A 23,392-nucleotide genomic window follows, 5' to 3' on the forward strand; every position below is an offset into this window, starting at 1 on the left:
GATCATATTGTAAATCTTTTTTACAGATAATATTTGCGGAATTGTCAAAATTATAAATTGTTTATTATTATTTTTCTTTTCCGATTTATTTTCTATGAATCAAGCTTACGGTATACCGATAAGTAACAATTCAAGTGATTGGCGAAAAAAACACGGACACTAAAGGTCAAAGTATAGGTGCGAGGTGGCTACAGGCTATTGACGATATCATCATCGTGGGGAAATTAGCTGAATACTATTTTCAGATACTATTATGAAGATAAAATTATTTTTAAAATTTTTAAATGACGCATCAAACTAATACCAACTTTACTATTTTAGCAATTCCGGCGTATGTTAACATTGTTAACGTATTGAATCTGGGAAGTGTTGACTGAGTTTCCATTTACCTATTTCAGGTAACAAAATAAAACTAGCGGAGTTTGCATTAGACCTTTTCATTACCTTTTTATCTAACCGGTATTTTGGCGGAGTTTTCATCGCCCAAAGTTTGTATCTACTATATTGTTTTTGTTTAATTTATACTGTATTATTGTATATAAATATAGGCACTTACGTCTTACACTAGTTACACTGTACACAATATACACTATTTACTAATTTACTATTAAGTAAACGTTCGTTTTTATAGAAATTTGATTTATGTCAAGTAAAATAATGTAGAAGTATGTTACTCGATAACTAATTATTATTTATTAAATAGTATACTCACTAAACTAAAAAGTTATATTAGTTATAATGTATATGTAGTATGTACATACTATTTACTATTAACACCAGTGGCGTAATTTGGAATTGGTTCTTGGGTGGGATTGGAATAAATATGCGTGGCATTAAATTAATAATAGTTTTAAATAATGGTTTTTAAAAGACAATAAATTAGTAAGCAATTATAATATATTAAATATATTTTTCATAAATTATAATAGCAAGTCAATTTTTCTTTTTCTTTTTTTCGCCAAAATATCCAATGCGTCATCGCGGTTCAACTTAATGGCCTAATGCACCGAAAACATCGTAAGTCCATTCAAGCGTTCCTATTAAAGTTTTAAGTATTTAAGTTAGTAAAAGTTCATAATAATAATGTAATTTAAAAAAATAATGATTATTACTTGTTTTATTAAAATTTATTATAGACTATTTGGTGTTACACTGTTGCTCAAGGTTTACAGCATGAATGCACGATTAAAGATATATATATATATATAAAATAGTTAATACCTTATGGCTTATACCACAGAAGAATAAATAATATATTATGTTTTCATTCATTACCAGTCTAAACTACGTTCGTATTATTTATTTTTGTAAAAAGTTGTACTTAGTTAAAAATGATAACAAGAGTCGTAAGTTGTAGATTTTATCATTGGCATCTTTTAACTAAGAGTTATACAATTTTCTTGTCATATATTGTAATTGTTGAGCTATCGTAGTTTTATATTAGTAAAAAAAAAAAAAAATATGATAATATCCATGAATTCTTACCTCCCCCACCCCGGCCACAATAATTACGCCACTGATTGATACATCAGTTGTTGACGTAATTAGAAAAATACGATACTTCACTATGCGTTATGCATATTTTTAAGTACTATTGATATATAATAGGTACCTTATAAGTTATAAGGTTTATGGTCCTATGTTAGAACATCATGCTCTACGTACTTTTTTTCTTAAATCGTATATTCGTATGTGTTTGGTATTTCTGTTTTACAAACATAGAACAGGGAATTTTACATTCACAATATATTATTATAATTATCCATATTACTCTGTAGTTTTAGTTTTTAAAATTAGAATGAATTAACTAATTATGAAATTTTGAGGTAGATATAATATTATTATAAGTAATTTATAACTAGGATGTATCGGAGGTTTTTATTGATATTATCATATTTTAGTTACGAAGCAAATTATGAGTATTTAAAACTTTATTTTTTATGAATATTTTAAAATGATCATACCTAACTTGCTTTAAATATAAAATATCAATAAAAAGCCTCAGAGATGCTAAAGATAATCTTATATTTACATTTAATAATAATTCCTTCTCTATAATTTTAAAACTAGGTACAAAATAAAACATATTATTGTGAATATAAAATTTGTTATTTGTACATTTATAAGGCGGCTATGATATAAAAATACAATAATTTTTTTGTTCGTTTTCACTTTTACTGTGTCGTATAATACAGAGTCCGGCAATAAACCTCCCTTATTTAGAAATAGCACTGTGTGAACCGTGAGTTGTGGTGGTGGTACAAAAGTGGAGAGGGTATCGATGGATAGTGGTATACGTGCCATTTTTAGTAAATGTAATGGCAAGGAACAAAAAAAAAACGAAATAACAACCAACTGAAAATAAAGAAAATAAAACGTGATTTTAAAAAAAATTTCTAAATTTAAAATTTTTAATGTGATCACCTTGTGATTCTGTTCTTTGGGGATATTTAAAGGCACATTGTACGATCATCGCCCTACAAGCACTTAAGGAGCCAATCACCAGGCATTGGCCTCCATTACACCAGAAATGACACGAAGAGTTATGGAAAACTATCGGGAAAGGATCCATGAATGTGTTTACAATGGAGGACACCACTTAACCGATATAATGCTTAAAATAAATAATTAAAAATGGCATAATATTTATTAGTAAAAAATAAAAGAATTTTTTCTATTTGTTTGTTTGTTTATTTGCAACTACCTCTTGAAATATGGGAGGTTTTTTAGCCAGACCCTGTATAATATATTGTTATAGTATGTGTATATTATTATATACAAAGTTTGTGTACCACTCCGATGACTGTCTGTCCGTCTCGACGGGCGTCGAATGGTCGAACATTTGCGAACTTTGTCCCTGTCCCTCCTACAAAACCAGATTAAGAACATATTGGGCCCCGGGGCTGAAATTTCATTTGGGCCCTTTTGACAAAACACGCTTTACAAAGCCGCTCGTTACGCTCGCTAGAGGATACATTTGTCTAACTATTTCACAAACTGACAATTGGATTATAAAATTAATATGTGTAATTTATGTCTATAAAACTACCAATTGTAATATAATTAAAGTAAAAAGTTAATACTTCATATTGGTTTTATTAATTTTAATTAAAATCTTAATAGTAACTTTTAAATGTATTAACAGTATACTTATTTACATCAAATATCAAACAAAAGTTAATACATAAAACAAAAACTATTTCATCAAATAATTTTTTATTCCTTGCTTACTGGAGCCAACTCTCATAAATTATGAGTCATAATACTTAATTTAAGTCTAATGATTTTAACAAATCATTCTTAGAATGTTAAATCATTAATATGTCCAAGTTTTAATTTATTGATGACATTATTGTCTATTGATATCAATGGAAATATTAAATAAAAGTAAAATGCGTATTTTCTACCAGTGCTTTTGTAGGTATTTACTATTTAGTTGTTTTTGTCAATAAAAAAAAAATGATTTTTAGAAAAACTATTCTTTAAAATCACTGAAAAATGAATATCAGGTCAAAATTGTTTTGGCCCCTTTTGCTTTTGTACTTGAAAGGGCCACGGGGCTTCCGCCCCGGCTAGACTCCCTTTTAATCCGGCCTTGCCCTCCTACCACCCTCATAGCTATGGTGGCGCGTCACGAGCCGCGGACTAGCACTGCCGAAGTTCCGACGACACCGCGTCAACCAGACACTAGTCCTCCTTCCTACACACCTCGGTCCGTGGTCGGTTTAAAAGCATCACGTCCGCACCATCCTTACGTTGTCCGGACATGTTATTCAATCACGTTTTTCTGTATGCCGTTAGTGTGCGTTTGTCGTTTTGTTGTGCCCTTAGGCTCAGCCGTTCAGCGTGAAACCAAGTTTATATAATATAATGATATAGGTATAATCAATGGTGCAACGCATAGCGATTGCTATAAAATAGGAGTGGCAATAGAAGCTGGGTATTGTGAGCCGTTGCCGTTTTAGTCTGGTTGGCACTGTTGGCAGTAGTGTTCTCCGCCGCCGCAGACCAGGCGTCAGCTGCTGTCGTATCACCACCGCGACCGCGGCCTCAGATAAGATTATTTACCTTCCGTTTGTTGTTGTTAATTATTTTGTTCGGCACCTTCTGATCATTCCTCGTTTAATTGTATAGAATAATATTAAAAAAGCAATTAAGTGACACGGTAATAATACTTCTTTTTTTTTTTAACCATATCAGTTTTGTTGCGTTATTTCATTTTATTATAGTTTATAAGACGTCCTACCCACCGCCCACATGAATAGACAAACGTCGCAAGTAACGGGCGGCGACCAGCTAACGAAGTATTTCAATATTCAATAGCTCCGTGACGGTACGACAACATACATATCATACAGCTGGGTGATTTAGAATCTAAATCTAAATTTTAGATAACAAAAAAAAAAACATAAAAATATATCTTCTCTATTTTATGCTATATTGTGCGGTCTACGGCCGCCGACTAAATTCATATTGTTATACTGTATGTATACTATATAACAGAACACGGAGCTAGCCGGTGAATAATTTTTAGCACTCACACCCTTTTTACAAAAATAAATTATTAATACTGGTGGGTGTAGATCTCGATATGAAAATGTATAGAATTATTTACTTTTGATAATACTATATGTAAACGAATATTTTTTCTAAAGATAAAATGAGATAGATATTACTGTGCAATAACTTGTACACATATTCTTGTTTATTTCAATTTATGTGAAATTGCTGTTATGTATTAATTTATTATTATTAAGTATTTATTTTATTATTTGTCATAATGATGTAATTGTGTCTAAATTTTAAGGACATACAACTTTATTAGTAGCCATGTAGTCATCTTATTATATAATCTTACTATTTATACGCTATTCTAAATGAGATGAGTATCGAGTTGCCAAAAGTTGTGTGCACGTTCTTATTGTCACGAGACAGAACTTAACACATTGGTGTACTGGGGACGGCGCGCGCAGCTTCTGGCTGTTGCGAACAAAAACTGGTATACTGGTCCATTTTAGAACATAGTATATTTAAAAATTATAAATTATAATCATATAGACTAAATTATAAAACTCAAAACAATTTTTATTAACATTTGTATGAACATAAAAACTTGCTTCAATTGTTGCTATTTTCATTTGGTTCCTTTTATCTGTCCATTTGAATGTTCATATTAGAAAACATTCTCACTAAATTTGCATTATGAGCTGGAATAGCAAACATATATTGACAAAGTTTAAGTAATTCAATATACTGTTCACAACTGTTACAATTCTTAATGAAATTATCCAGTTTTCATAACAAAATTCTATATTATTATTTTATTTGCTTTTATTGTATTATTTTTAATCCAAATGATTTATTAAATAACTTAGCATCATCTATAATATAAAAACTTATATTTTTTATAAAAATATATGTAGGTTCCTACTATCAATATTTTCTCATTGTGTTGAACTGTTTAAGTTCATACAAGAAAACAGATATTATTGATAGGGCTGAATCCACTTAATTTTAAATAACCATAAGATATTGAGTAAAAGTCAATAATTAGTTAATTTGATTGTAGAGATATTTTGAGAAAATAAATATAGTAATTTTGAAACTTACTACATGAGTTATCTAGAATATCCAAAATCTATTTCTTACAAAACATAATTTTTTTAACTTATAAGCTAGACATCTGTATTGAACTTTAAATTTTAAAATTTAAATTATATTATATTGTATCAAAGTTATAGCAGTAGTATACGCATTACATAAACATGTAAAAATTCCGCAAAAAAAGAAAGACTTACAGTACTTAATATAACATACAGGCATTCTATTAATAAGTAAATAGTGTAGCATATAATTTTCATTCTATCTATTGAAATTTCTATCACGAAGATTTATTCGAAAAACCTAATTTAATTATCATTGTCTTTTTCAGAAACGGATGGATATTTGTGACTTACTAATAAAAGTTGTTACAGTCCCTTGCACAAAAAAAAAAAGGCGTAAAATAATCAATTTAAACCTTATGATGAAAAGTTTTTGGGTTCTTTCATTTTATAAGCAACTAATTAAATTCTTGTATTGCTACTTGAATATCATAAACAGGTAAGTTATGTAAATGCTTTATAAATTTATAAAAGAATAATACAAATTTCTCTACTGTTATCAATAACTGATTTTTGGCGATAACTTATCGCAAATATTGATGTGTATTCAACAATCAATATTTGCGATAAGCTAAAGCTGCAAATCTACCCACTTAGTAAAATAAAAATATAACAATGTAATTATCAAGGCTGAACAAGTTAACTAATTATTTTAACTCATTAAGTTAAGTTGATACAGAAAAATGTGAGTTAATTTTGAAGTTAAAAGTTACTTTTTTTATTTATTTAACTTGTTAAAAGTTAATTTGAAAAAAAGTAACTTACCTTAGTTAAAAATAAGTTAGTTTTCATTTTATTGTGTAAAGTTAATTACATGAAAGGTCACACGAAACAATACGAATAGAATGTTATGAACAATTAATAACTGTTGACGACATAACAAATTTATTGCTTAATAACTAATAGTTAATATATTAAAATCATTCTGGGTTTTCTCATTAAGTTGGGTTACTCATGAAAATAAAAGTAACTCATTAAGTAATTTAGTTAAAAGTAACTTAACTTTAACTTTATAACTCGTTAATGCCCAGCCTTGGTAATTATAATTTAATTTCACAATGAATAATATTACAAAAACTTTACTTTTTCATAATATTTAAGATTTTATAATATTACTGTTGGCCAAGAATATTTCTTTATAATAGTAATACTAAGATAATGTTATTATATAATAATTTAATTTATGTAATGATATTATTATAAAAAATATGACATTTAAATGTTATTAATCATATTAGTATGTCAAAATGATGTTTTTATTACATTATTTGTATTGTGCAAATAATATTTTAATAATGTTATAATTTTGTTGAAAATGTATTTAAATATATATTATTTGCACTATATTTATATTATATTATTATATATATTTTGTGATCATAAAAACATCATAATAATATTACTGTTAAAATAGGTTATTATAGTGTAAGGTCTCATTGAACTCAATAAACATTTCAGAAATTAAAAAATAAACCGGCTTTATTCTTTATTTTAAATATTAAATTTATTTATATTATTATTTATATTAATTTATTTAAATTTATTTGTAATAATTACAATTAAGCATATCTATTTCAGTATTTTTATTTTTTATTATATGGAATGTTTCCCCAGCAATATTTATCTTTAATGACTTTTTAGTTTCTGAGTTTGAGACATTTTTAATGGGTTTTATTTTTCTTACTACTTTCATTATAAACAATTATAAAAAATAATGAATAATTAAAATATTAAAATACATAAAAGAAAGCATTATATATATTTTAATAGTTCATTATATTATTATTAAGTTTACTGCAATTTGAGTCTACCACTATATTTAACATAGCTAATACGTTTAGCCGTACTATAGGTATAATGGTCTATTATATTATATTATTATGTATGTATGCATGTTAAAGTAATATAATATAACCTAGATTTGTGTGTTACAAAATAATTATTATTCTTGCAGTATATAGGTACTGTCAATAGTATATATATTATTTAGTTTTATATTAATTGTACTACTGTAGGATCTATAGAATGTTATAAATTCAAAAATACAAATATATCCTGTATATATAATGCTCGAAAATCAAAGAATATACCCTAATATATACATTTAAAATTAATTTATTTTCTTTTTAAATCACATATTTAATTTTATTTCATTACTATACATTATACAATATATAATCTAATAATCTAAATTGTTTACCTAATTCATTTTTTTATAATAGGTATACATAAATTTACAAACAAATAAATATTTAATTTATAATTCTATAGTTCTATTATTTAAAAAATAAGTAATATTATAATATATTACCTTTAATTGCAGAACACAAAGCAAGAGATGAAAAAATGTTTTTCTTTTTTTTGTCCAATATAACTGTAGTCTTTTAAAAATATATCCTCAAATGTTTTTCATAACATTTGACGAAATGTGGCTATTAATGTTTTCTTGAATGACGTTTGAGCTCTATAATCTGCAATGCATACAAAATAAAATATGTATATAATTAGTATGTACAGTGTATACTGAGGGTATAACAAAAATAACTACAAATATAACCAACTATAACTGTATAACAATATGTTATTATTAACTTAATTTTTAATTTTTAATCAATTTTTTTTTTATATTTGATACCTACATATTTAATTACATTTTTCAGTTATTTTTGTTATGTTACTTATTATATACTTTCATATACAATTATTTATTATTATAATGTATATAAATAAATTACGTTAAACAGGAAGAAATTATTAAGGTATTCATATAATAATAATATTATAGTTTATACATTTATACTTATCAAACTTGATCTGAATGTTTTATTTGTCAATTTGTTTTCAATGTCATTCAGTTGACTTCAGTTGAAATCCAACTCTTTTTTTACTGCTTCCAATGAAATCATAAAGTGTTTTTAAATTTCCAAAAGGTTCACGAGCAACCACATAAGTGCTAACTATATCTACAATAATGAGATTAAATCTATGTGCCCAACACCAAATGTAAGTAGCTCTAGGATTTTCTTTTTTGATAATTGCTTGAAGTCCTTTATAGGCTTCTCTCATCAATGCAGCGCCATCATATTTAGATCTTATATTTAGATCCAATTTAGGTTCATATCTTTACAAATATTGTCAAACATGGTAAAAAGATGATATCCATTTGAGAGTAAAGTTTCACGAACTGCCACTAATCTTTCACAAACTAGTCCTGAAGTTTTATTTATGTATCTAAAAACCAATGAAAGCTGTTCTTTTCGTGATGTGTCAAAAGTTGTATTTAACGGAACACTTAAAAAGTAGTGCTTAAAATTTCTTGTTGTATCACATTACAAATAGTAGTAGATATACCTTGTATTAACTGGTTTTGTCTTTACCATGATAAAAAATTATATGTTTTTTCCCCCTCTAATTTGTACTTCTATAATATGTGAAGCCAAAGCTGGAGAATATTTTGCTAAAAGCAAAGCTAAATATTTAAAATTACCTCTTAATTCATCATGCCATCTTTCTTTATGCCCTCTAAAAGGCTAGCCAGAAACAAAGTCAGATCCATTAAATGGCTATCTATTTTTCTATTCATAACAATATTATACCTATTTTGTTGTATTATTGATGGTAAAAGAGGAAATGAAGCTTATACATGGCCTTAATTGATGCTGTTATATGGGTTTCAGAGGTTTCATGAATAATAATTTTAGTAACTCCATTTTTCCAGTTTGAAAAGCTTTCGCGTGTCCAACTCTTATTTTCACGATTTCCAAATAACGCACAGTAGAGAGAAAATATTTTATTTTTTCTTACAGAATAGGACAACCATTTTTTGCAAATTATTTCTCCACTTAGTTGTTTTTATAATACCAGTTTTCATGAAACAATGAACGGCCCAGACTATCTTTTGGAAAACATTTATTTGGCAATTGATTAGGAACAGGCTGAGCTGACCCATTTTTGAAGATTTATTCAATAAGATCAGGATTTATTTTATCAACTTCACCAAAAATAGAAGAATCATTACCAAACTCAACAACTGTAAAAAAATTATCATATAATTTGTATGTATACTAAAATAAAATTTAATTTAATTTATGTAACTGTAAATAAAAACAAACTATAGAGACAGATTTTTTTTTATACAAGTTTATATTATGCCTACATACAACCACATACATTTAATACATATTAAGGTCAGCTGCGTTATTTGTAATTTGCCTTCCAATTCCAGAAATAAAATAATAGTGCCAAAATCTTAAAATGTGTTCTAAATGTGGTCAGTATTTACTGTGTAATATTATTTTTTATTTTTACATTAAAACTGTAAATATAACAGAGAAGATAATATAAGGCAAAAAGATAGTATAATATAGAAATCTGATAATGATTTTAAAATACCCTTTGAAGGTTTGAAGATTTTGGCAAAAACGATTAAACCTGAATAAACGCACCTGATGTAGGTAGGTACTATAATATATGATAAAAATTATGATTATGAAGAATTTTAAAATAATAATAATTTAAATATAAAGTCTTACGGTTCATTTTATTAGAGTCTTAATAAAGATTCATGATTACCCGAATCAAGATATTATATATTTTTGTCTATTGGTGTCTCAACATCATTATCATCAATATTTAACTTTGTATTTAGTATGATATGCTGAGTTGTTACTTCTTTGCTTTGATTAACTGAAAAAAAAAAATCATATATATTATTAATTTTTCAAAAAAGTTTAAGTAATAATAAAAGCTAGAATTTTTTGCATTTGCATATTTTTTTTCTTAGATTCAATTTGATTCGTTGTCAGATATGCCCATGAATCATGATTTGACTTATTCTTGATTAAACAAAATAATTTTTTTGCGTATTTTTGCATATTTTAAACATAAATGCATATAATTCATATATATATATATATATATACATTTTGAAAATCTTGTTAATTTTAAATAGTATTTATTTAATAAATAATAATAATATTTTTGGGCCATCGCCCCTTGTATGTGTTAATTATGTTATATTACTGTATTATTGTTGTGTGCTGTACTAAATAAAGAATTTTTATTTCGTAAATTAATAAACAAATAAACAAATAATAATTATTTGTCTAAAATTATACTCATAATTTTTTTTATTTTTTTCTTAGTATCTTATCCTACATTTAAAATTGTGTTTTTTACTTAGTAATGTAGATGTACTTTCGTCAGCTTCACAAATACATGCATTTACATAATTGATGGTACTATCTATAAGGTATTAAAAATATGAATTCAACACTCTTTGTCATTTGCCAGATAGGTACTGAATAACTAATATGTATAACAAATTATTTAAAATTATAATGACTTTAAAATATCACATACAAATAATATAATTATTATATACCTTAATTTTTGTATAGAAAATCTGTTGACTTAAAAAAATGTGTAATACTGCTCATTGATGATATATTTTTCTTTTTTTGACATGCATTCAAATGACGTTTCCAATTTTTACTATTAATACTTCCCCTTTTTTTGCCACATTTGCAGAATAAATAGTTTCCAAAGTTCATAACTAGTGTTTGGTTATATGTTCATATAATAATATAAAATAAGATATATAGGTACTAAAAAAATGTATAAATTAACTATTCTTAAGATATTTAAATTATTCATTGAGATGTATTAAAATATAAAGTTTTATTTAAAAAAAAAGAATTATATTGATTTTTTAAACAAAATATAAAATATTGAATAAGAGAATTTTTATGGAAGGCATGAGTACTGTTGCATTCATAATGTTTCTGAGTGGGTAATTTGATAAATAACCAAATACATTTTAATTGAAAAAAATATTCACATTTTAGAATAAGAAAACACATAAATATCTTGAAACTAATAAGATAATATTTAAAATTAATATGCAATATGTTTTCAGATATATTTTAATAATAATTAAATAGATATTTATTATAACATAGTTAAATACTTATTAAGTCCCAATAATAATGAATTATAAAAATAATTAAACTTACCTTAATTCTACTTTGAAGTTTAAAGAGATAAGAGAATACCAAATCACAAAATATGTAATTTAAAAAAAAGACTAATACTTTTAGTAAAAATTACGATATGTGTTAGATTTAGATTTAAACATTAATATATTATAAACAATTAACAGTGCCAACAGTAATTAAATTTTTTTGTAGTTAATAAAATAAAAATAAAACTGCCTATGTTACTATTGAAATTGAAACACATCAAACAGTAAACACTGGGCACGAATCTGATTGCAACGGTTAGAGACAGAGAAATGTGAAAACCCCGTCAAATTCTATTTATAATATTATACTTATCGATAATAAATTAATATTATATAAAGCTATTATTGATATTTGCATACGCATGATGAGCGATGGGTCAATGGATCTATATTAAAATTGATTTAGTTGTCGTCTTGATTACCATGTTGCGAATGGACTAGAGAGAGAAAACAAATGGTACACTGCGTATGTTATTTATTGGGCATTATCGTTGCTTATCCCTATTCCTGCTACACTTAATTAGACATTTATAACTTACATAAATTGTTTTTTATGGGTACCCACGGACCTTATCCACCCCAAAAAAAAGAGGGGCAGTCGCCTCTCTTGGGTTATAGGTAGGTTCGGCGCCACTATAGTAACCTACTCTCCATCACTACTATACAGCAGAGTGATACCCACTTGCCCACCTTTTGTTACAATTAATTATTATCTGTTATAATTCTAAAATGAAAATTTGTTGATACTTAAAATTTTTGGAAAATTATTTTATTACAAATTGTTGACATAATACAATTTAACAATTTATTTAGTGTTATAATATTTTTTTGTTTAAATTTGTATTGATAAGATTATAACTTTTGTTTGATGTCGATATACCTTATAAATTAAAATCAAACATTATAAATATTACACATATAACATTTATCAGAAGCAATTATATGATTATTTATTTACCTAGTTTTTTTTTCAGGAGTTAATATATTATAATTATTAGTGGCTACTATGGAGATGCTGAAGTTTGGATAGATTCCTCTTCTCTAAATTATGAAAGTAATAGTATATATATAAATATAAATGAAATATTTTAATTCATTCTTTAACTTTTTCTTTCAATTAAACAGGTAGTTTGCATTTTATAATATAACACAATATTTAAATATGTATGACATTACCTTCTGCAATAATATCATTCAACAAAGTTTCATCAAACATAAGCTCTCTAATACTGGTGGAGTATTATTTGAATTATCTGCAGATTTCTGAAGTTGTGTTATAATCAGTTATCTTTCTAATTTCAATATATGAATAAAAAATAAAAGGTATTAGTTAAAAATATTTTTCATTAAAATATGAATTCAATAAAAATAAAAGAGTTCCGGTATTATTAACTGCTAAATAGCTAACTTTGTTTGTATTTAATACAATATTGTGTCTACAATACCACCAAAATTGGTATCAATTTTTGAACATCTCTGTGAACTTGATGTACCTAATATATAAATAATAAGCCCAGCTATTATTCATTACCTAATAACAAGTTGTTACAAATATTTTTTGAAAATTAATAGTTATGTTTTTATTTGTACAATTTTTAGTTGGTAGTGAATACGGTGGATCTTTAAATATATCATCATTATCTTCACTGGAACTCATTCATCACCACCTAAAAAATAAATGTAAAGGATTGACCTAATATTTTTAGTAATTAATACTTATGTATCTTACCTGTGAATAGTGGATACTATTATGGTATGAATTTATTGGTATACAGGTACAGTAAAGCAGCTAGTGCACGTCATACTCTTTATTTAGAAAATGACAGCTCAAACAAATAAGCAAATAATTTTATATCATACCACAGAAAATGTTTGGTGTTTTTTTTTATTATTTATTCATCAGAAATACATTTTACAGAGTAATATATTAAATAAAACATTAAATTGATTTATCTATCTCCTGTAAGCTTATGCATCACCTATGATTTTTCAGCGTACCACAGGTTGAGAAGTGCTGGTGTAAGCTGTAGGGCCCGATGTGCAAAATCCCATATAATAGAAGTTACATAGTTATCACATTGATACGTCTGAAGTTACAATTAAGTGCCTATTTACTTCTCTGAAATACAACATGGATGCCAAATGCCAGGTTGAGTGATGGTACAAATGCGATATCAAAATGTGAGTACTATGGATAGTCAATAAAGCATCTTCTATTGCATATTGCACAAACTACCTAAGAACTGCACAAGGTAATCAATTATGTGACTACTATAGAACAGCATTTATGACATATTATACCAACTACTCATAGAAAACCTATAGAAATCATATAGTATTAAATAAAAACAGCCATGTGTTGTAACAATATAACTTCCATTAGAGGTCCATGTTAATTTCTAAAATACTATTCTTGCTGCTTAAATTTAATGCTCTTTATAATCACACACAGTGGGGGGGGGGGTTTACAATTTTAAACAATCCAGCTAAATTTTGTCCGGTTATTTACATTATAATAAAATATAGGTACCTATAATAAGTGTATAGTGATCATAATGTTATATGCATTATATTCACATAATGTTCGGTTTGCCCAATTAGTTCACACTTCACACGTTCATTGCCTATTCTGTATAATATTACATAAAGTAAAAACCATAAACAATGTTTTAAACTTAACATGTTAATTGATGAAATAAAAGAACAGTGTAATTTCAGTTAATAAAATAAGATGTTTATTATAATAAAAGTAAAATTAAACAAAAAAATATACATTAATACATTATTGAATACAGGCATATTTTTATATTCAAAATAATTGTATTAAATTATTTATTATAAAAAAAAATAATAATAATATAAAAATATGAAATTACTCATTAATATGTAATAAGCTAATGACAATAGCCCTGTCATTAGGTATAGTATTAAAAAAAACATTTATTTTGATAAAAAGAATAAGTATTATATTTCATTACTCCTAATTCAATTTGACCATTGGAATATTTTAAAATTTTTTTTACAACAACAATACTATTATCTTTTAAAATAAAACAACCATTCTTTAAATTTATAGAGCATATTAAAAATTGATTGGTTATAATTTTTTCATAATAAGTTATAAATGAATTATATAAATAAAATGTATCATATTTATGGATTTCATTCTTTAAAATAGGATAACAATTTTTTATAACTGATTGTATTTGAAGTTCTCTATGTTATATAATATGGTTATAAATTTCTTGAAGGGGAAATGTTGCATTTTTAAAGCTTTCTTTAACAAACTGCAAATATTTTCAAATTTAAATGAGCTGAAAGAATCTAGTGGTCCATGATGTTTTACAAAATTAGATAAATGTATTAAACTATGAACATTGTACGTTATGAATTCATTTCCATACAAAATTGCATAATCATAGACAAATTGTCTAATTAAAGTTATAGCCATATCATTATAAGTTAAATAAGTCTCATTAGAAGCAAGAAGGCTATAAGAATAGCTGTATGAATAATAATAAAATGCTCGTAGAATTTTTTCTTTAATCTCCCCTTCAAGACAATAGGCCCAGTATAGAGTAAAAATGATCTGTATTCAGTGGCTTTCCAAAATTCAACTTCTTCAAGCGATCTAGGTAGCCTACTAAATTCCGCAAGAAATATTTTTTTTAAATTTATAAGTTCTGAAGAAATAATGTCAATATCTATTTTATTAAGTCTAACTGGCTTTGGTCCTTTCAACCAAAATTGTAGCATTCTCTTCATAACACCCAAAAAAACATTATGCATGTAGTCAAGTACTACTGATAATGTAATATCAATTTTAAAATTTAACAATGGACTATTGTCTTTATAATAATCCATATCAGTTTTTCACGAAAAGATTTATCAGTTCTTAATTTTGAGTCCATTCCTAAAAAGGTCATTCTGTTAAGAAATGTTCCTTCTTCAGTGCATGAATTGCAACCATGATAAGCATTAAATTGTTTAACATTGAGAATAAATGCCTTTGCGGGAGCATCACAGATGATTTGGGAAATTTCAAAAGTAAATTTTTGTTTATTTATATAGAGACCATTAGTTATTAAACCATTAATTTCTGATACAAAAGGGTTTAAAAATTCTAAAATACAATCAGACTTTTTACATTTATCGTGATAAATACCTATAGGTATAATTAGTTTAGATAATTTGGTGTTATTTATAATAGATATTTAAAATGGGCCAAAAGCATGCTTTGGAACTTTTAGAAATTGGTAATCCATCAATGTTTAAAGATAATTTTACTATGGATGTATTACAAAAATCAGAAATAAATGGTTTTAGTATTGGAAACATCATAGTTTTGATTCCTAAGTGAATATATGATCCTGGATTTATATGTATGATAGTTTGATGTTTTGGTGTATTTAAAAGAACTCTTGCATCCTTTGGGAGATCCAATCCCTCTTGTCTTAAAATTAACAATAACTCATTTATAAAATTGTGTGATATATGACACTTTGAAATTATGTTTTTTAAACTGTCTACAAGTTTTGGTTTTTTATAATTATCATTATCATTTCTATTAGAAAAATTAATTCTTTCAGTAAAATTTGTATTAGAAATATTATTGCAAATTAAAGGAATATCTGGTACATCTTCTGACTGTTCACCAAAAACTGATGGAGATTGAATATTAACAAATTTGAAATTGCAGGACTTATATTAGAGAGTTTTGATTTTAGAACCATGGTTGATGATGATGCCATTTGGATTAGCTGTTGAATATGCCGATTAAAATTTCTTTTTGACATTTTAAGTGGTTTAATTTTCTTAATCAACGATAATAAAAAAATATTAATCCATAATGCAAAAATATTTATTCAAAAATATCAAGTCTATTTAAATATAATTATATTAAACTAATATAAATATTAATATTAAGTATATTTAAATAATATAATAGTGAAACATAAAATAAAAAACATCACTGTGGAAATACTTTGAGCATTATAAACTATAAATAAGATCATATAATTAATATTAATAATAATTAGGTAGTAGGTACTTTATTTCTGTTTAAGAAATATAGCACTACACAAATATTAAATAATAAAGCAATAGTCTCTTGCATTGCACTAATAATGTAAAATATGTATAAAATAAAAAATATTATAGATAAAACAATCTGGTTAATTTTATTGTTTCCGTTCTTTTTCTCTTACTAAACGTTGAGTACTGTGCCTGAACCTATCTTTAACATGATTTTCAAAAGATATATCAGTACCTTAAAAATGTTCTTTGGCAATGTCTTGAAAATCAAAAAAAAAAAGTTAATAATATAGATATTATAAATATTGTTCACATTCAAAATAAATGTTTCTATATTGCCTCACCTTTTATAATACTCATTAATTTCAAATTTTCTAATTTGTAATTTGTGTTGAACCCAGTCTAGGAACATTTTGAGGATAATTCGTTAGAGAACATTTGATGAAGAATTCTTTTTACAACATTTTTTATGTCAGTACCACCAATAGTAGTAATAAATGCTTTCTAAAAATAAAAATTTATTTTATATATTTAATAGTTAAACATTACATTAACAAACATGAATATTTATATACTATACACTTACTATTTGACATTCAAATTTAGAATCATTTTTAATTTTTGTATCAACATCATTAATAGTTTGTATATTTTTCATTGGAAAAAGAGAGGTGAAATCTTCATCAAACATCTGTTGATAATAAAATTATGGTGATAACCTGCTGTATTAGATTCAAGCATTTTTTCTATTTTATCAATTTTGGCATCAATTCTTTTTACATAAGAGTTGGTTGAAATACATAAACTAGTATTAACTTTTGCAACCATTTCTTCTATAAAATTAGATTCACGAATTAGAATTAATGGTTTTTTTGAGATACATTATATAATAGCTATAAGCGTAACTAGTATTTATTTATTAAAGAAAAAATAGTAATTAAGCATTTCATAATTTCGATTTTGTGATTTACTTTCATATATTTAAGCAACAAAAACAATAATTTCAACAATATTCATTCAGGTATTTTTTTTTATATATTATAATATATTATTATAAAATTATTATATTATATTATTATTATAATAAATTACTTTATTTTATTATTATTATAATTGATTTATTTGCTTCAACACAAAGGTTTGTGAATTTTTTATAAGATTGAATTATTGCAATATTAGGTATTATAATAAAATAATTAATAATATGTTGTATTACCTAAGTTTATACGATTCCCATAAACATCATTCAAATTACAGTTGTTATCGTTATTTACTGAATTTACAATATCCCCAACATCATTATCATATGTTGTATTATGTGCAAAATTATCAATAAATTGGAATGGTTTTTTTTGGCCATATAGTTCAAATTCACTGCTGTTTACAACGTTCACATCAATATTGACTAATTTTAGGTATATATTGTAATAAAATTAGATGATGAATCATGTTTGTAATTTAAAATTATAAAAATTGAGCAATTTAACTTACATATACTATCAACACTAGAAGACAATATTTTGTCATTAGAATTATTATCTAATGTTAACTCAGCATATAATTGTTCTTTGCCATATTGTGTATCAATATCGTGTGAAATAGTTGCTACAGAAACATCTGGTAGAATATTCATATTTGATTAAGTATAATTCAGTACTTCCATTGCATCTAATAAATATACAATTTTAAGTTTTAAAAATAAAAATAATTAGTTATATAAAAAATATGATATTATTCATATTTACCAGAAATAATATTGTTTGACAATGTATTCTGCATGAAGGTACACCTTTTTGATTTTCAGTGTCTGTTACAATTTTTATAGATGTTTGCACTGCACTACTATCTATATATTCATATATAATATAATTAATATTTAAAATTTATAATAGGTACCTCTCTATCTAATATAAAAATGTTGACTCCTATTAATTTTTATAAATAACAATAATTATGTTAAGACTAAGTAACAAAATGTTTTTCATTAATAAGCTAAAAATCATTTATAAAAAAATATATATTAATTATTATTAAATACCTATCTAATATTGAACAGAAATATAAGGAATTTAGTTTTCAATTTACCACTTTTATCAAGGTAATAATTTAAATTTTCATTATTTTTAAATTTCATCTTTCGTTTCTTTTTTCCACGGCCTATGCTTCTATCAAACTCTGATGCTTGTTCAAATATTTCTTTCTCCCTTATGGTAGCTTGTTCATAAGTAACTAAAATACAATTATTCAAGTTTTTACAAATTTGTTTCAAAAATAATATCTAAAATTGAATTTAGTAATTTAGGTATTTATTAAAAATATATGGGTAGTATGATTGAGGCATATAGGGCACTTTGACCCATGAAAAATCAAAGCCCTGTGCGCACCCACATATATATTACAACATATTAAAAAAATAGTAAAATAAAGGTAGGTAGGTACTTAAAATTATTTAAAATATTCTTATGTGTGTTTAATAATTTTGAATAATCTTCTAAATGTTTTAGGTCTTTGTCATCAAAAGAGCATAGAAATCAATTGTTATTTTGATTTATTAATTCCATATATAAGTAAATATTTTAGCCAATAATTTTCATTATATCTATTAAAGTCGCTTTTACCTAGATTTATCAGATTTGCCTAATTTTATTATTATTTTTTTTTCAGATACAGAACGAAATTGGTGACTTTCTAATAAAGCATTTGCAGTCGCTTGGACTTATACAACAATAACTTATCGTAGACAATGATGTGGTAAGTAGATAATATACAAGTTTCAAAAATATTTTAATAATATAAAGTGCTCTAGGGTTCCAAATTATCTGATTATTGGCAATATCTTATCGTAGACAATGTTGTGTATTCAACAATCAATGTTTACGATAAGCTGGAACTGCAAATCTATAATAAGTATTTATACATTAATGGATACTGACCATGGTCATTTCATTATTTAAATAGGAAGCTTTATATACAATTAATGTAGATCATTAAAACATATCAATAGCTCATTTATCTAATTAACTTTCCTCCACTAAGATTCATCACAAATAACTTATTTATTATATTAGTATTCTTTCTTAAACAAGTTGCTATAGATGACCAACAAACTAATGGCATTACAGTCACTTGCACAAGAAGTATCTACCGAGTATAAGTGATTTTTACTTTAATGTTATGATTTTGGTTTTTTTCATAAAAAAGAATAGAATATAATTTTAATTTTGATTTATTAATTCCATTAATAAGTCAATATTTTACACTAATATTTTTATTATATTTATAGTTCCAGATGAATATATTAGGAAATAAAATCATATTTTTCAATTCCACCTGAATCTAAGTCTTCAATAGAAAAGATTTTTTTCAACTGGTTGGCTATTAATCACTAGGAAATTATTATCAAAATGTAACTCAAATAACATGTCGGATATTAAAAATATAATTCAGATACTTTATAAATTGTTAATGCTCTAAATTCTAAATTGTATTTTTATTTTTGGGTTGAGTCGTATATGATTATGGAATTTTATATTTACTGCAGGTTGATTCATAAAAAGAAATTAAAAAAATTAAATGAATGACCCAATGAACGCGTTCATTTTTGAAAAAACATAGACGTGAACGAGTTCCTTTTTTAAGGACTGAACGTGAACGTGAACGAATCAATTTTTTTAGATAACGTTCCGAACACTGATTTTTTCATGAAGTGAACATGTGTAATGTGTGTGTGATTTATTCCATATTAATACGCAGTGACTCTTTTTTAAATAAAAAAAATGGCGGGCTGGTCTCGAGCATTCCATTTTTTCCCGTTACAAACAGTGTGTCTATTGTGTTGGTATCTCTTGTCAAATCATCATTTTATTAAGTTGTTGGCACTGTATGTATTTGTTCTGTAATTTGTTGTTTGTCGGTCGATGATCCACTGTTGTCTTTCATTTACTTGGATCCCGCCACACGGTTGACATCTCCACCGCCGTAAACTCATTTCAGATATTTTCATTGACAATCTTCAATATGTATCTCCGGTGAGTAACAACTATAATATTTATGCATATGCCCGAGCTTCTGAATTTCCTGTAACTCGGTTTTACCCGCTGTTTTCATTGTTTGCAAATGTTATCTGTTATCCATATTATCTGCACATGACTAAGGTCTGAATAGTTTAAAAAAAAAAAAAATCATAATCTTGTAGTTCATCGGTAATTTTGGCGACGTCGCCACCGTCATCATTATCCAAATGAAGGTAATGGTGGTTATAGGTAAATGTTCGACCGTACAAATAATAAATCACAAAATCCATTTCGAATTTATAATGGATACCTACCTACATCAACAATTTTCCAATCGCGTAACCTGAGAGTTGAAAGTGTTATGCATTGCCTTTCTCTTACTTTGTAGTCCTAAGTGACTAAGTAGATTATAATGCAATGCACATACGTCTTCGCCGTAGACAGGCTACGATGGTTTTCGGACTTACCCTATTTATGCGCGTTCTTGTTTGTGTCAACTGTCAGGATCGACTAATTGGTACACAAATGATCGTCGCAGTCATGTTTTCATATATCTATCAAACGAACAAATAATAATAAAAAAAACTACTTTTTACTACATGTATGTATACAAATACATCAGACATGAATATGTCTTATAGCTACTGACTAATTTACATAAACTTCCCCAACACGTGGTTCATGACGTCATGTTAATGCTCTCCGTGTCGCCCAAATTTATGTACGTAATTTATATTTATCGACCCCAACCGGCCCATCCTTAAAACATACATGTCAAAATAGTTGTGACTTTTACTTTTCTTTCTAACGGCGAATTGTGAGTTCATCATTCTTGGAGCTCTGTTGCTGGTTTATTAAATAAGACAATACACACCTATTATGCATTTACGCGCATATTAATTGTTGTGTTTTCCAATTAGTAATGTGATTCTGTCATCTTTTTAAATTCTACATAATATTTCAGGGATATTTGTAGAATAAAAATGGTTAGATTTCTGTTCACTTGACAAACTTATTCTTACAATGATTAGATGAGGTATTTATTTTGTTCTACAAATATACAATTTTTATTTTATTATTTTTTTTTTTATTATTATTATTAATATTAAACATAAGTAACTAAAACAATGTAGTGAATCATAAGCATAATCATAATCATAAGCATACTATTAATAATATCATACAAATTCTATGATTTGTAAGGCATAATACTTATAGAGGTTACACGTATACAAAAAAAAGTTTTGTAACACTGTTTGGTTGTCATCTGCAGCAACCTATTTTAAATCAATGATAAATCCATTTTGATGTTTCAATTATCAATATATTAATGTAATTTTCTTACAGCTCAAGCAAAAAGGTTGGCGGTTTAAATGCAGAACATGAAAATTCCAAGCCTAACAATAAAGAAGTAGAAAAAATTTTAGGAGTTACTGATTTTAGTGGCCCGTTGACATTTTTAGTGAAGTTTAAAGGAATTGATGAAGCCGAGTTGATACCAGCTAAAGAGGCTAATAAAAAATTCCCACAAATCGTTATCGATTACTATTCATCATTACCAATAGAGTGGGTTTAGATAAATTAAATGGCGTTTAATAACTATTATAATACAGATAAGGATGACAAGTGTTCAAAAAGGGACTTTTATTTTATATCATATCTTATTGTAAATGTCTTCAATTATTTAATTTTATTATATGTAGTAGGTATGCCTTACAGATAAATTTATTAGTTCATCAATTATTAAATATTTAAATGTTAGTAATTAAATACTTTCATAAAATAGCAATTTTTTTTTTATTACAGTATAATAATAGTGTTCTCTTAAAATTTGTTTATATATCAGTTTATGTTATTAAATAATTATTGGTTTTGAAAAATTATTTCTTAAGAGGACACACCCTATTGTCACTGTCTTACAGATGTAAAACATAGCAAAAACTGTATTGCACGGGAAAGAACCAAACTGCAATCATAACTAAGAAACAACATTTTCACTACATAAAAAGAAGAACATTGGCTGTGAAATATTGTTATTATTTTTAGATATCTTGACTAAAAATAAAATTATTAAAAATAATGGATTTTGAAACAATTAGAAATTGTATAAGTGATATAAAATAAATAAAAACGTTATTTCACAGATAATGTTCTCAACTATATTATTTATCAATTTGGAGTCTTAACTACAGTCAAATTGGTTCTATTCCGCGCTAAACAGCTTTTGCTGTGTTTTACGGAAACAACACGCGAGTGTAGTTTCCACTTAAATGCCAAAATATGTTAATTTAAGTTTATTTATTTGTTCAAATGTTGAGTCTAAATATTGAATACTTGTATCTTATTTTAATAATTAAAAGCATTTTTTCACCGTATATTATCTATTATTATCGACAGAGCTATAGTACCATTTAAAATCACCTAGTTATTTTGTTTTTTTGTATTATCAATATCACTGTAGATGTATAACTAGTATGACCAAACGTGCTGATTTACCAGCAGGTATCCCAATAAATATTTTAATCGTCTCAGTACAGTAAAATATACCGACTTTTACTCAACGTCCGACTTTAAACAAAATACAACTTCAAATAATTTTTATTATATTTAATATTCATTTTTATCTATTGTATATTAATTTTCAAAATTAATATGTTTTA

General features: G+C 25.7%; 1 protein-coding gene and 1 long non-coding RNA gene across 3 annotated transcripts; both read left to right on the forward strand.

The window, feature by feature from the left end:
- Nucleotides 1–4,026: 4,026 nt before the first annotated feature.
- LOC132932013 (uncharacterized) lies at nt 4,027–19,464 on the forward strand. 2 transcript variants are annotated; one of them, XR_009662805.1, is made up of 8 exons: nt 4,027–4,165; nt 4,230–4,333; nt 5,933–6,102; nt 12,660–12,739; nt 12,811–13,008; nt 13,679–13,866; nt 19,224–19,286; nt 19,384–19,464. It is a non-coding gene; the product is annotated as an uncharacterized LOC132932013 (long non-coding RNA). The 2 variants fall into 2 exon arrangements; XR_009662804.1 differs by having other exon boundaries at nt 4,097–4,333.
- Nucleotides 19,465–20,519: 1,055 nt separating this feature from the next.
- LOC132932012 (chromobox protein homolog 1-like) lies at nt 20,520–23,107 on the forward strand. The gene is made up of 2 exons (XM_060998176.1): nt 20,520–20,747; nt 22,080–23,107. The coding sequence occupies exons 1-2, from the start codon at nt 20,737–20,739 to the stop codon at nt 22,306–22,308; spliced, it is 240 nt and encodes a 79-aa protein (XP_060854159.1). The 5' UTR covers nt 20,520–20,736; the 3' UTR covers nt 22,309–23,107.
- Nucleotides 23,108–23,392: the final 285 nt, after the last annotated feature.

The sequence above is a fragment of the Rhopalosiphum padi genome, chromosome 1, assembly GCF_020882245.1.
Source record: "Rhopalosiphum padi isolate XX-2018 chromosome 1, ASM2088224v1, whole genome shotgun sequence".
Lineage (NCBI taxonomy): Eukaryota > Metazoa > Arthropoda > Insecta > Hemiptera > Aphididae > Rhopalosiphum > Rhopalosiphum padi.